Here is a 13,074-nt window from a genome sequence, read left to right on the forward strand (position 1 = left end):
CTATGCTACTCTGCTGCTGAGTATGCATGCCCAGTGTGGAACACATCTCACCATGCTAAAACAGTGGATGTGGCTCTTAATGAGACATGCCGCATTATCACGGGGTGTCTGCGCCCTACACCACTGGAGAAATTACACTGTTTAGCCGGTATTGCACCACCTGACATCCGCCGGGAAGTAGCAGGCAATAGTGAAAGGACCAAGGCAGTGACATCTCCAGCTCATCCATTTTTTGGGTATCAGCCAGCACGTCAACGGGTTAAATCAAGAAATAGTTTTCTAAGATCTACAGAAACACTCGCTGGAACACCTCAGCAAGCGAGAGTCCAAAAGTGGCAGGCTCAAACCCAGAACCTCAACCAATGGCTGATACCAAATGAGAGACTCCCCCCTGGGCACACAGAAGACTGGGTGACTTGGAAGGCGCTGAACAGACTGGGCTCGGGCACCACGAGATGCAGAGCCAACCTTAGGAAATAGGGCCACAAAGTGGAATCCTCGACATGCGAGTGCGGAGAAGAGCAAACCACTGACCACCTGCTGCCATGCACCCTGAGCCATGCCACATGCACAATGGAGGACCTCTTTGCGGCAACACCAGAAGCACTCCAAGTGGCCAGATACTCCTTAAAGGACATCTAATCAACTACCAAGCTTGCAAACCCTGTTTTGTCTGTTTGTTAAAAATTTGTTAAAAATGTAATACAATTGTCTGGTTGATACTGACACGATAAATAAGTAAATAACCCCTTCGTGAATGTGGAAAACGTTTTGCTGAAATATCACTTAGGCAGCATCTACACTGTTGAATTAATGTATCTTGGCACTGCTTTGAAAGCCATTTCAAAGATATTCCAAACACAGTACTCCAAAGAGAGAAACACTCATCTGGAAGGGAACCCAAGAGGTCATCTAATCTCACCCCTTTGTAAATGTGGAAAGTATTTTGCTGAAATACCACTTAGGCAGCACCTACACTGTTGGATTAATGTAACTTAGCGCTGCTTTGAAAGCCATTCCAAAGATATTCCAAACACAGGACTCCGAATGAGAGAAACACTCATCTGGAAGGGAACTCAAGAGGTCATCTAGTCTCACCCCTTAGTCAAAGTGGAAAACACTCTGCTGAAATATCAGTTAGGCAGCATCTACACTGTTGAATTAATGTAGCTTGGCGCTGCTTTGACAGCCATTTCAAACACAGGACTCCAAATGAGAGACACACAGATCTGGAAGGGAACCCAAGAGGTCATCTAGTCTCACCCCTTTGTCAATGTGAAAAACATTTTGCTGAAATATCACTTAGGCAGCATCTACACTGTTGAATTAATGTAGCTTGGCGCTGCTTTGACAGCCATTTCAAACACAGGACTCCGAATTAGAGAAACACTCATCTGGAAGGGAACCCAAGAGGTTATCTAGTCTCACCCCTTCATCAATGTGGAAAACATTTTGGTGAAATATCACTTAGGCAGAATCTACACTGCTGAATTAATGTAGCTTGGCGCTGCTTTAACAGCCATTTCAAAGATATTCCAAACACAGTACTCCGAATAAAACATAGATCTGGAAGGGAACCCAAGAGGTCATCTAATCTCACCCCTTTGTCAACGTCGAAAACACTCTGCTGAAATATCACTTAGGCAGCATCTACATTGCTGAATTAATGTAGCTTGGCACTCCTTTGACAACCATTTCAAACACAGGACTCCGAATGAGAGAAACACTCATCTGGAAGGGAACTCAAGAGGTCATCTAGTCTCACCCCTTCGTCAAAGTGGAAAACACTCTGCTGAAATATCAGTTAGGCAGCATCTACACTGTTGAATTAATGTAGCTTAGCGCTGCTTTGACAGCCATTTCAAACACAGGACTCCAAATGAGAGACACACAGATCTGGAAGGGAACCCAAGAGGTCATCTAGTCTCACCCCTTCATCAATGTGGAAAACATTTTGGTGAAATATCACTTCGGCAGAATCTACACTGCTGAATTAATATAACTTGGCGCTGCTTTGACAACCATTTCAAACACAGGACTCCGAATGAGAGAAACACTCATCTGGAAGGGAACCCATGAGGTCATCTAGTCTCACCCCTTCGTCAATGTGGAACACATTTTTCTGAAATATCACTTAGGCAGTATCTACACTGTTGAATTAATATAACTTGGCACTGCTTTGACAGCCAAGGTTCAATGCAACGGAATCCTGGGAGTTGTAGTTTGGTGAGGCACCAAGACTCTTTGGAAGAGAGAGCAAAACTACAACTCCATCGCATTGAGGCACGGCACTTCAAGTAGGACCAAACTGCTTTCACTCTCCAGAATTTCCCTGAAATTCAGATGCATCAGTCCTACCTTCCAGAGCCTGCGAAGATAGGCTCGATCCATCCTGCCGCGGGCAGCCCTTTGCAAACTAGGATGTTCCTCTCCTCTGGTTCTTGTCTTCTCCAGGCTAAACATCTCCAGCTCCTCAAACCGTTCCTCTTTGCGCTTCGGGAGCCAACTCTTTCCTTATTCTGGATGTCCCAGCCTCCCTTTTGAATAATACAACACCCCACACGCATCGCAATCCCCTTTGGAGAGGAAAGTGGAACGCCAACGCCGCTCTCCAACAAGCCAGGTTTTTCGGAGTAAGGAGTTTTTGGACCGGAACTAAAAATCCCAAGCGCAAGAGGCTCTACCGTCAGGTTTGAAGGGTTTGCAGACAAAAAACTCACTTGCAACCCTTTCTCCTTGTTTAATTTGCAAATAAATATAAGAGAAGTCATATTTGTTTGTTTAAAATAGAGCAATTAATCTATATGACAAGATAGATGGTTCTGCATCTCAATAGGAAATTGCACTCTGCACATGCTCAGAGGCACCAGCACATTTCGCCAGATTGGCATTTGGAATATTCTTGGATGGGGTTTGCAAATGCATGAAGCCAATGTCTATGCAACAAGGCAGATCATTCTTTATCGTAATGGGAAAATATCACTCTGCACATGCTCAGAGGCAGCATCACATTTCCCCAGATTGGAATATTCTTGGATGGGGTTAGCAAATGTATGAAGCCAATGCCTATGCAACAAGGCAGGTAATTCTTTATCTTAATGGGAAAAGATCACTTTGCACATGCTCAGAGGCACCACCACATTTCCCCAGATTGGAATATTCTTGGATGGGGTTAGCAAATGTATGAAGCCAATGCCTATGCAACAAGGCAGGTAATTCTTTATCTTAATGGGAAAGTCTCACTCTGCACATGCTCAGAGGTACCACCACATTTCGCCAGATTGACGTTTGGAATATTCTTGGATGGGGTTTGCAAATGCATGAAGATCTTAATGGGAAAGTATAACTCTGCACATGCTCAGAGGCACCACCACATTTCGCCAGATTGACGTTTGGAATATTCTTGGATGGAGTTTGCAAATGCATGAAGATCTTAATGGGAAAGTATAACTCTGCACATGCTCAGAGGCACCACCACATCTCCCCAGATTGGAATATTCTTGGATAGGGTTGGCAAATGCATGAAGCCAATGCCTATGTGACAAGGCAGGTAATTACTTATATTAATGGGGAAGCCTCACTCTGCACATGCTCAGAGGCGTCGCCACATTTCCCCAGATTGGAATATTCTTGGATAGGGTGAGCAAATGCATCAAGCCAATGCCTATGCAACAAGGCAGGTAATTCTTCATCTTAATGGGAAAGTCTCACTCTGCACATGCTCAGAGGCACCAGCACATCTCCCCAGATTGGTATTTGGAATATTATTGGATGGGGTTAGCAAATGCATGAAGCCAGCGTCTATGTTACTAGCCAGGTAAGTCTTTATCTCAATGGGAAAGTATCACTCTGCACATGCTCAGAGGCACCACCACATTTCCCCAGATTGGAATATTCTTAGATGGGTTAGCAAATGCATGGAGCCAATCCCTATGTTACAAGGCAGGCAATTCTTTATCTTAATGGGAAAATGTCACTCTGCACATGCTCAGAGGCACCACCACATCTCCCCAGATTGGAATATTCTTGGATAGGGTTAGCAAATGCATGAAGCCAATGTCTGTGCAACAAGGCAGGTAATTCTTTATCTTAATGGGAAAGTCTCACTCTGTACATGCTCAGAGGCATTTCCCCAGATTGGCATTTGCAATATTCTTGGATGGGGTTAGCAAATGCATGAAGCCAATGCTTGTGTGACAAGGCAGGTAATTCTTCATCTTAATGGGAAAGTCCCACTCTGCACATGCTCAGAGGCACCTCCACATTTCCCCAGATTGACATTTGGAATATTCTTGGATGGGGTTAGCAAATGCATCAAGCCAATGTCTAAGCAACAAGGCAGATCGTTCTTTATATTAATGGGAAAGTCTCACTCTGCACATGCTCAGAGGCACCACCACATTTCCCCAGATTGGAATATTATTGGATGGGGTTAGCAAATGCATGAAGCCAATCCCTATGTTACAAGGCAGGAAATTCTTTATCTTAATGGGAAAATATCACTCTGCACATGCTCAGAGGTACCACCACATTTCGCCAGATTGACGTTTGGAATATTCTTGGATGGGGTTTGCAAATGCATGAAGATCTTAATGGGAAAGTCTCACTCTGCACATGCTCAGAGGCACCTCCACATTTCCCCAGATTGGCATTTGGAATATTCTTGGATGGGGTTAGCAAATGCATGAAGCCAACGTCTATGTTACTAGCCAGATAATTCTTTATCTCAATGGGAAGGTATCACTCTGCATATGCTCAGAGGCACTATACAATTCCCCAGATTGGCATTTGGAATATTCATGGATGGGGTTAGCAAATGCATGAAGCCAATGCCTATGACACTAGGCAGGTAATTCTTTATCTTAATGAGAAAGTCCCACTCTGAACATGCTCAGAGGCACCTCCACATTTCCCCAGATTGGCATTTGGAATATTATTGGATGAGGTTAGCAAATGCATGAAGCCAATGCCAATGTGACATAGCGGATAATTCTTTATCTTAATGGGAAAGTCTCACTCTGCACATGCTCAGAGGCGTCGCCACATTTCCCCAGATTGGAATATTCATGGATAGGGTTGGCAAATGCATGAAGCCAATGCCTATGCAACAAGGCAAGTAATTCTTTATCTTAATGGGAAAGTTTCACTCTGCACACAGAATCATAGATTTGGAAGAGACCTCGTGGGCCATCCAGTCTAACCCCATTCTGCAAGAAGCAGGAAAATCGCATTTAAATCACCCCTGACAGATGGCCATCCAGTCTCTGTTTTAAAGCCTCCAAAGGAGGATCCTCCACCACACACAGGGGCAGAGAGTTCCACTGCTGAACAGTTCTCACAGTCAGGCAGTTTGTTTATTTATTTGTTTGTTTATTTATTTACTCACTTACTTACTTACTTACAGCATTTCTATTCCACCCTTCTCACCCTGCAGGGGACTCAGGGAGGATTATAATGTATATATACATGGCAAACATTCAATGCCATAGATACACAACACATATAAACAGACACACAGAGGCTATTTAACTTTCTAGCTTTTTCATGAGGGTATTCTAACCACCAGGGGAGCTGTTGCTTCACCGTCCATTTGTGACACTGATGAAGTACTTCCTCATTCTTTGCATGCTTGCTGGAAATATTTATGGCATTTTTTAAATTTTAGCTATTACATTTGGCCCAGCCATTGGTTTTTAAATGTTATTGTGTTATTGTTGATGTTTACTGCCTATTTTTGTTTATGAGCTTTATTTTATTGTTTTGTATTACTGCTGTTGTTTTTTGCTGATGTATTGTGGGCTCGGACTAATGTAAGCCGCACCGAGTCCCTTGGGGAGATGGTAGCAGGGTATAAATAAAGTATTATTATTATTATTATTATTATGTCGTAAATTAGCCTTCCCGCATAAGCGGTACCTAAATTTCCTACTTGACAGATGCAACTGTCTTTCGGGCTGCAAAGGTCAACAGCAAGCTACACAAATTGGTTGGAAGCTCACTCCATCCCAGGCTGGCTTCAAGCTCAATTATTATGGTGTCATAAATTGGCCTTCCCGCATAAGCTGTACCTAAATTTCCTACTTGACAGATGCAACTGTCTTTCGGGCTGCAAAGGTCGACAGCAAGCTACACAAATTGGTTGGAAGCTCACTCCAACCCAGGCTGGCTTCAAGCTCATAACCTTTTGGTCAGTAGTGATCTTAATGCAGCTGACTCCCAGCCAGCTGTGCCACAGTCCTAATGTTCAGATGGAATCTCCTTTCTTGTAGTTTGAAGACATTGTCCCACTGCGTCCTAGTCTCCAGGACAGCAGAAAACTAGCTTCCTCCCTCCTCCCTGTGACTTCCTCTCCCATCCTCCTCCCTATGACTTCCTCTCACTTATTTATACATGGCTATCATCATGTCCCCTCTCAGCCTTCTCTCCTTCAGGCTAAACATGCCCAGGTCTTTGAGCCGCTCCTCATTGGGCTTGTTCTCCAGACCCTTGATCCTTTGAGTCACCCTCCTCTGGACACATTCCCTCCTCTGGACACATTCCATGCTCAGAGGCAGCATCACATTTCCCCAGATTGGCACCTGGAATATTTTCTTTAGCAAATGCATGATATTAGATAAGGATAAAGAGCAAAAGAAGGGAGCCCATTGTGGTTAAATGCATCTTGAGCCCTCCAGGTGTTTTGGACTCCAACTCCCACCATTCCTAACAGCCTCAGACCCCTTCCTTTCCCCCCTCAGCCGCTTAAGCGGCTGAGGGGGAAAAGGAAAGGGCCTGAGGCTGTTAGGAATGGTGGGAGTTGGAGTCCAAAACACTTGGAGGACCGAAGCCTACCCATGCCTGGTCTAAATTCTTACATCATCACTTGTCTATGGGATCAAGGTATGTATGAAGATGCCAAACTTCCTAGTTGGAGCTTGAAACCTCATATCTATTCTATCCAAATACTACACCCCTCAACTTAATTCTTCAAGGGATATTTTTTGGGGGGGATTTTGCTCCTTCAACCCACTTTTTCCCTTGGAAAAAAACTGCAGGGAAAACAGGGAAGGAGGAGAGGAACTCGCCTGCAGAAGAAGCCGTGGCATGAATTATTTACAAGTGCTAATGAGGCTGCCTTGTTCTCTTCCAAAGACACCACACAACGCTCATTGCATTAATAGGCACACTTGCACACGCATGCACACAGACACGCACACGCTTCCAGGTCTTGCTTTCCCCTCCCTGACCAAACATCAAGTGCTTTCCTTCTTGCAGCATGGACATCGATGGTTGCAACATGAAATTCCCTTGCTGCAACTCCCTTGTTACTACATACCACCACCCTCTTGTGACAACATGCTATCACATGCAGTTTCCTTGTGACAACTTACAACTCCCTCGTTGCTATGTGCAACTCTCTTGTTACAACACACAGTTCCGTCACTGCGGCACACAACTTCCTTTGCAACATCCATGCAACTCTCTCGCTACAATATTAAGCTCATGTGTTACAAAGTACAACTCCCTTGCAACAACTTGCAACTTTCTTTCCAACATGCAGTTTCCTTGTTACAATATATAACTTCCTTGTGATAACATACAACTGCCTTGTTAAACCATGTAACTTCCTTTCTACAACATGCAACCTTCCTTGCAACATGCAATTTCCGTGTTACAACATGTAACTCCCTTGTTGCAACAACAATGGTCTTGTTGCAACATGCAATTCCCTTGTTATACAAATCCCTTGTTACAACATGTAACTCCCTTGTTGTAACATACAACGGTCTTGTTGCAACATGCAATTCTCTTGTTATAAATATATAAATCCCTTGTTACAACATGTAACTCCCTTGTTGCAACATACAATGGTCTTGTTGCAACATGCAATTCCCTTGTTATAAATATATAAATCCCTTGTTACAACATGTAACTCTCTTGTTGCAACATACAACCGTCTTGTTGCAACATCCAATTCCCTTGTTATAAATATATAAATCCCTTGTTATTACATGTAACCCTTGTTGCAACATACAATGGTCTTTTTGCAACATGCAATTCCCTTGTTATAAATATATAAATCCCTTGTTACAACATGTGACTCCCTTGTTGCAACATGCAATTCCCTTGTTATAAATATATAAATCCCTTGTTACAACATGTAACTCCCTTGTTGCAACATGCAATTCCCTTGTTATAAATATTCAGCTCCCTCATTAAAACATGTAACTCCCTTGTTGCAACATACAATATCCAGGTTAAAGCATAAAACCCCCTTTCTACGATAGGCAATACCTTTACTATGACATACCACATGCCATTTCCTTGTTATATCATATACCGTCACTCCATTACAACACACACATCCTTTTACATGTTATTCAGCTGCTACAGCATGAAACTCCTCTGTTACTTTCTTTATTACAACATGCCATTTCCTTCTTATAACATATAACTCTCTTGTTGCAACACACAGCTCCCTTACTATGACTTGCAAAACCCTTCATTGGAACATACAACTCCTTAGTTACATGATGCAACCTCCTTGTGACAACATACAAATCCTGTTACAACATGTACTTCAGTTGCTGCAACATGCGACTCTGCTGTTCCAACATGAAGCTCCTCTGTTACCTCTCTTATTGCAACATACAGCTTCCTTATGACAACATGCCATTTCCTTGCTATAACATATAACTCTCTTGGTGCAACATACACTTTTCTCATGACAACATGCCATTTCCTTGCTAGAATATATAATTTACTTGTTGCAACATATAGCATCCTTGCTACAACATGCCATTTCCTTGCTATAACATATAGTTTCCTTGTTGCAACATATAGCTTCCTTATTACATGCCATTTCCTTGCTATAACATATAATTCACTTGTTGCAACATATAGCATCCTTGCTACAACACGCCATTTCCTTGCTATAACATAAAGTTTCCTTGTTGCAACATATAGCTTCCTTATTACATGCAATTTCCTTGCTATAACATATAATTCACTTGTTGCAACATATAGCATCCTTGCTACAACACGCTATTCCCTTGCTATAACATATAGTTTCCTTGTTGCAACATATAGCTTCCTGATTACATGCCATTTCCTTGCTATAATATATAACTCCCTTGTTGCAACATATACCTTCCTCATGGCAACATGCCATTTCCTTGCAATAACATATAACTCCCTCATTGCAACATATACCTTTCTTATTACAACATGCCATTTCCTTGCTATAATATAGAACTCCCTTGTTGCAACATACAACTTCCTTATGACAACATGCCATTTCCCTGCTAGAACATATAACTCCCTTGTTGCAATATACAGCTTCCTTGCTACAACATGCTATTCCCTTGCTATAACATATAATTCACTTGTTGCAACATATAGCATCCTTGCTACAACACGCCATTTCCTTGCTATAACATATAGTTTCCTTGTTGCAACATATAGGTTCCTTATTACATGTAATTTCCTTGCTATAACATATAATTCACTTGTTGCAACATACAGCATCCTTGCTACAACACGCCATTTCCTTGCTATAACATAAAGTTTCCTTGTTGCAACATATAGCTTCCTTATTACATGCCATTTCCTTGTTGCAACATACACCTTCCTCATGACAACATGCCATTTCCTTGCTAGAACATATAACTCCTTCGTTGCAACATACACCTTCCTTACTACAACATGCCATTTCCTTGCAATAACATATAACTCCCTCGTTGCAACATACACCTTCCTAATCTTTAATCCCACTGAAAGTTTAATGCAACTTTAATCTTATAGGTAGTTGGGAGTGATAGGAGTTGGAGTCTGGCCCATTGGGAGGAGGCTGGAGACCTCAAATGCCAGCTTTGAATCACATTACTGGGATTTGTAGTCCAACAGGGTGGGGATGTAATATTTTGGGGAGGACCCCAAAATCTATATGTAGATGGGCCTAACGCAAGGAAATCTACCCGGAGAAGGACCGGCCAATAAATCGATTTATTTGTCAGCGAAGACGGTATTGCAAAGCCCATGGGTTTCCCCCTCGGCTCCCAAGGTCCTGCCAACCAATGCAGCAATTTCAGGGAAGTCATGCCAAATTGGGGGAGATGCCTTTAATCTTCTAAGTGGCACTGACTCTGGGATCGTGCCCAGCCTTGGCTTTGGATGCCATGGAGCAAAAGAGCAAAGCCACTGCGGAGAATGGGGGAAATCGGGGGGGGGGGACCCACAAGGTCATCTAGACCAGGGCGTTTTGCACTTTTCCCACTTAAGACTGCTTTTCGCTCGCCCGAGAAACTTTTACACAACTCTAGATATATCTGTATACAAACATGTATGTAAGTTTGGATCTGGACCCAATTTAAAACACTGATGGGATAAGGACGTGTTCCAGATCCGTTAGGCCATTTGGGAGCCTTTACAGTACAAACATACATATATTTTTGGATTTTTCTACAGGCAAAGTTTCATACGATTGAGATGGAGGTATTGTCGAAGGCTTTCATGGGTGGAATCACTAGGTTCTTGTGGGTTTTTTCGGGCTATAGGGCCATGTTCTAGAGGCATTTTCTCCTGACGTTTCGCCTGCATCTATGGCAAGCATCCTCACTACCTCTGAGGATGCTTGCCATAGATGCAGGCGAAACGTCAGGAGAAAATGCCTCTAGAACATGGCCCTATAGCCCGAAAAAAACCACAAGAACCTTGAGATGGAGGTGTTTCCGTCCTTTATTTACACCCAAAGAATGAAACCGGAAAGGTTTTTCATGCCATGCAGGCAGCTAAAGCATTGGCTGCATGATATTTGTATCAATGCCGACAACAGCCACTAGGTGGCAATCTACACACATTAATTATAACTCCCCAAATTCAGTTCTAGGCCTTGTCGTACTACAACTCCCAGGATCCCCTATTTTTCTTTTTTGTTGTGTCAGGAGCAACCGCTCCTGTTGTGAGAGAATTGGCCGTCTGCAAGGACGTTGCCCAGGGGACGCCTGGATGATATTTTTTGTTGTTTTATCATCCTTGTGGGAGGCTTTTCTCATGTCCCCGCATGAGGAGCTGGAGCTAATAGAGGGAGCTCATCCGCCTCTCCCCGGATTCGAACCTGCGACCTGTCAGTCTTCAGTCCTGCCGGCACAGTGCTTTAACCCACTGCGCCACTGGGGGCTCCTAGGGCACTGGATCCCCTAACACAGTGTTTCTCAACCTGCGGGTCGGGACCCCTGTGGGGGTCACGAGAGGGTGTCAGAGGGGTCACCAAAGACCACCAGAAAACATAGTATTTTCTCTTTGCCATGGGTGTTCTGTGTGGGAAGTTTGGCCCAATTCTATCATTGGTGGGGTTCAGAATGCTATTTCATTGTGGGTGAACTATGAATCCCAACAACTACAACTCCCAAATAGCAAGGTCTGTTTTCTCCAAACTCTACCAGTGTTCACATTTGGGCATATTGATTATCTGTGCCAAGTTGGATCGAGATCCATCACTGTTTGAGTCCACAGTGTTCTCTGGATGTAGGTGAACTACAACTCCAAAAACTCAAGGTCAGTGTCCACCAGACTCTCCCAGTATTTCTATTGGCCATGGGAATTCTGTGTGCCAAGTTTGATTCAATTCTATCATTGGTGGAGTTCAAAAGGCTCTTTGATTTTAGGTGAACTATAAATTCCAGCAACTCCAAAATTCCCAAATGACAAAATCAATCCCCTCCAACCCCACCAGTATTCAGATTTGGGCATATCGGGTATTTGTGCCAAATTTGGTCCAGTGAATGAAAATATATCCTGCATATCAGATATTTATATTACGATTCATAACAGTAGCAAAATTAAAGAAATAGCAACGAACGTAACGTTATGGTTGGGGGGTCACGGCAACGAGAGGACCTTTACTAAGGGGTCGTGGCACTAGGAAGGTTGAGAACCACTTCCAGCAGCACGGGAACATAATTGTCAGTGTGTATTTTATGTATGATGTATGTTTAAATGTAATTTTGTGTAGTAGGATTGGAATTGTAATAGAATTGTATTGTTGGGATGTATATTTACACAGAAGGCTGTGAGAATGTGACCCTAAATCCTTGCTGTGTGAAAGATTAGGGAGTGTCAGAGATAACTTCCCTTCTAGCTGCAGTTTGTTTTAAGTGCCTATCTCTTTTGTTTTGTCTGCTTCACGTCTGTCTGCTGATGGTGTATGTTGTGTTTTTGAACTGCTCAAGTAAAGCTGAAACCTGCTTTTTACCGGAGACTCCAAAGTCCATTATTCAGTGCTTCCACGATTATTTTGCCCACGTTAACAATTGGTTATGGGCCCAGACTAACCGGGCTTGTTAACCTGTTAGCCCACGTTAACAATAATGACAGTTAAAGTGGCGTCCTCCTCCCAATGGGTTGGACTCCAACTCTCATCACTCCAGCCAGCATAAACCAGAATTCCCATTTAGTATGGCCAGAAGGGATGGCTGATAGAGCAGGCATAGACCAATTTCGACCCTCCAGGTATTTTGGACTTCAACTCCCACAACTCCCACACCTGGAAGGCCAAAGTTGGTCTATGCCTGCTCTATACTTTCTGGGGATTCTAGGCATTGTTGTCCAAAAAAGAACCAGAGGAATCCGATAAGGTTCTGAGCTTAGCACAATCCTTGCAAATGTTGAACTATTGCAATGTTGAAAGCAGAGATAAAGGGGGGCTCTCCCATACCTGAAGACCCTCCCCATTAAGAAAGAGAGCCATAATGATAATTCAGGGATGGAAGTCACGTTGCTCCGCCTTCACGCTCCCATTCATGCGCTCCAGAACAACAATACTGACGCCATCTGTCTATGGAGCTGACGCACTAGGTCTCTCCCCCCCCCCCCCCCCCATGTTCCCCGCTTGCAAGGCTCCATTCACCTGCATTGCAAAGAAACCCGTCTGATTTCACAGCATACCATAATTTCCTCCCCCCCAAGAATACAGGGGAGCCCCCCAGAACCCCAATCTGCAAGCAATGCAATGTAAAATCTGCAATACCAATCCAAATGGCTCAGCCAGACCCCCCCTCTTTGCATAAAGCACCCCAATATTATGCTTTCATTGAC

The 13,074-nt window shown here is 43.4% G+C and overlaps 1 protein-coding gene across 13 annotated transcripts in view; it reads right to left on the minus strand.

Moving 5' to 3' along the window:
* DLG4 (discs large MAGUK scaffold protein 4) overlaps positions 1–13,074 on the minus strand; it is a 236,365-nt gene that overhangs the window by 44,437 nt on the left and 178,854 nt on the right. Inside the window, exon 1 of one of the 13 annotated variants that reach the window (XM_060779894.2) lies at positions 2,359–2,467. The exons of the other annotated variants lie outside the window; for them this stretch is intronic. Within the exon in view, the coding sequence (XP_060635877.2) occupies positions 2,359–2,463 (105 nt within the window). The 5' untranslated portion in view covers positions 2,464–2,467. Of the gene's footprint in view, positions 1–2,358; positions 2,468–13,074 lie in introns of those variants that run through there. 13 annotated transcript variants of the gene reach the window in all.

This window comes from Anolis sagrei, chromosome 6 (genome assembly GCF_037176765.1).
Source record: "Anolis sagrei isolate rAnoSag1 chromosome 6, rAnoSag1.mat, whole genome shotgun sequence".
In the NCBI taxonomy this organism is placed as follows: Eukaryota; Metazoa; Chordata; class Lepidosauria; order Squamata; family Dactyloidae; genus Anolis; species Anolis sagrei.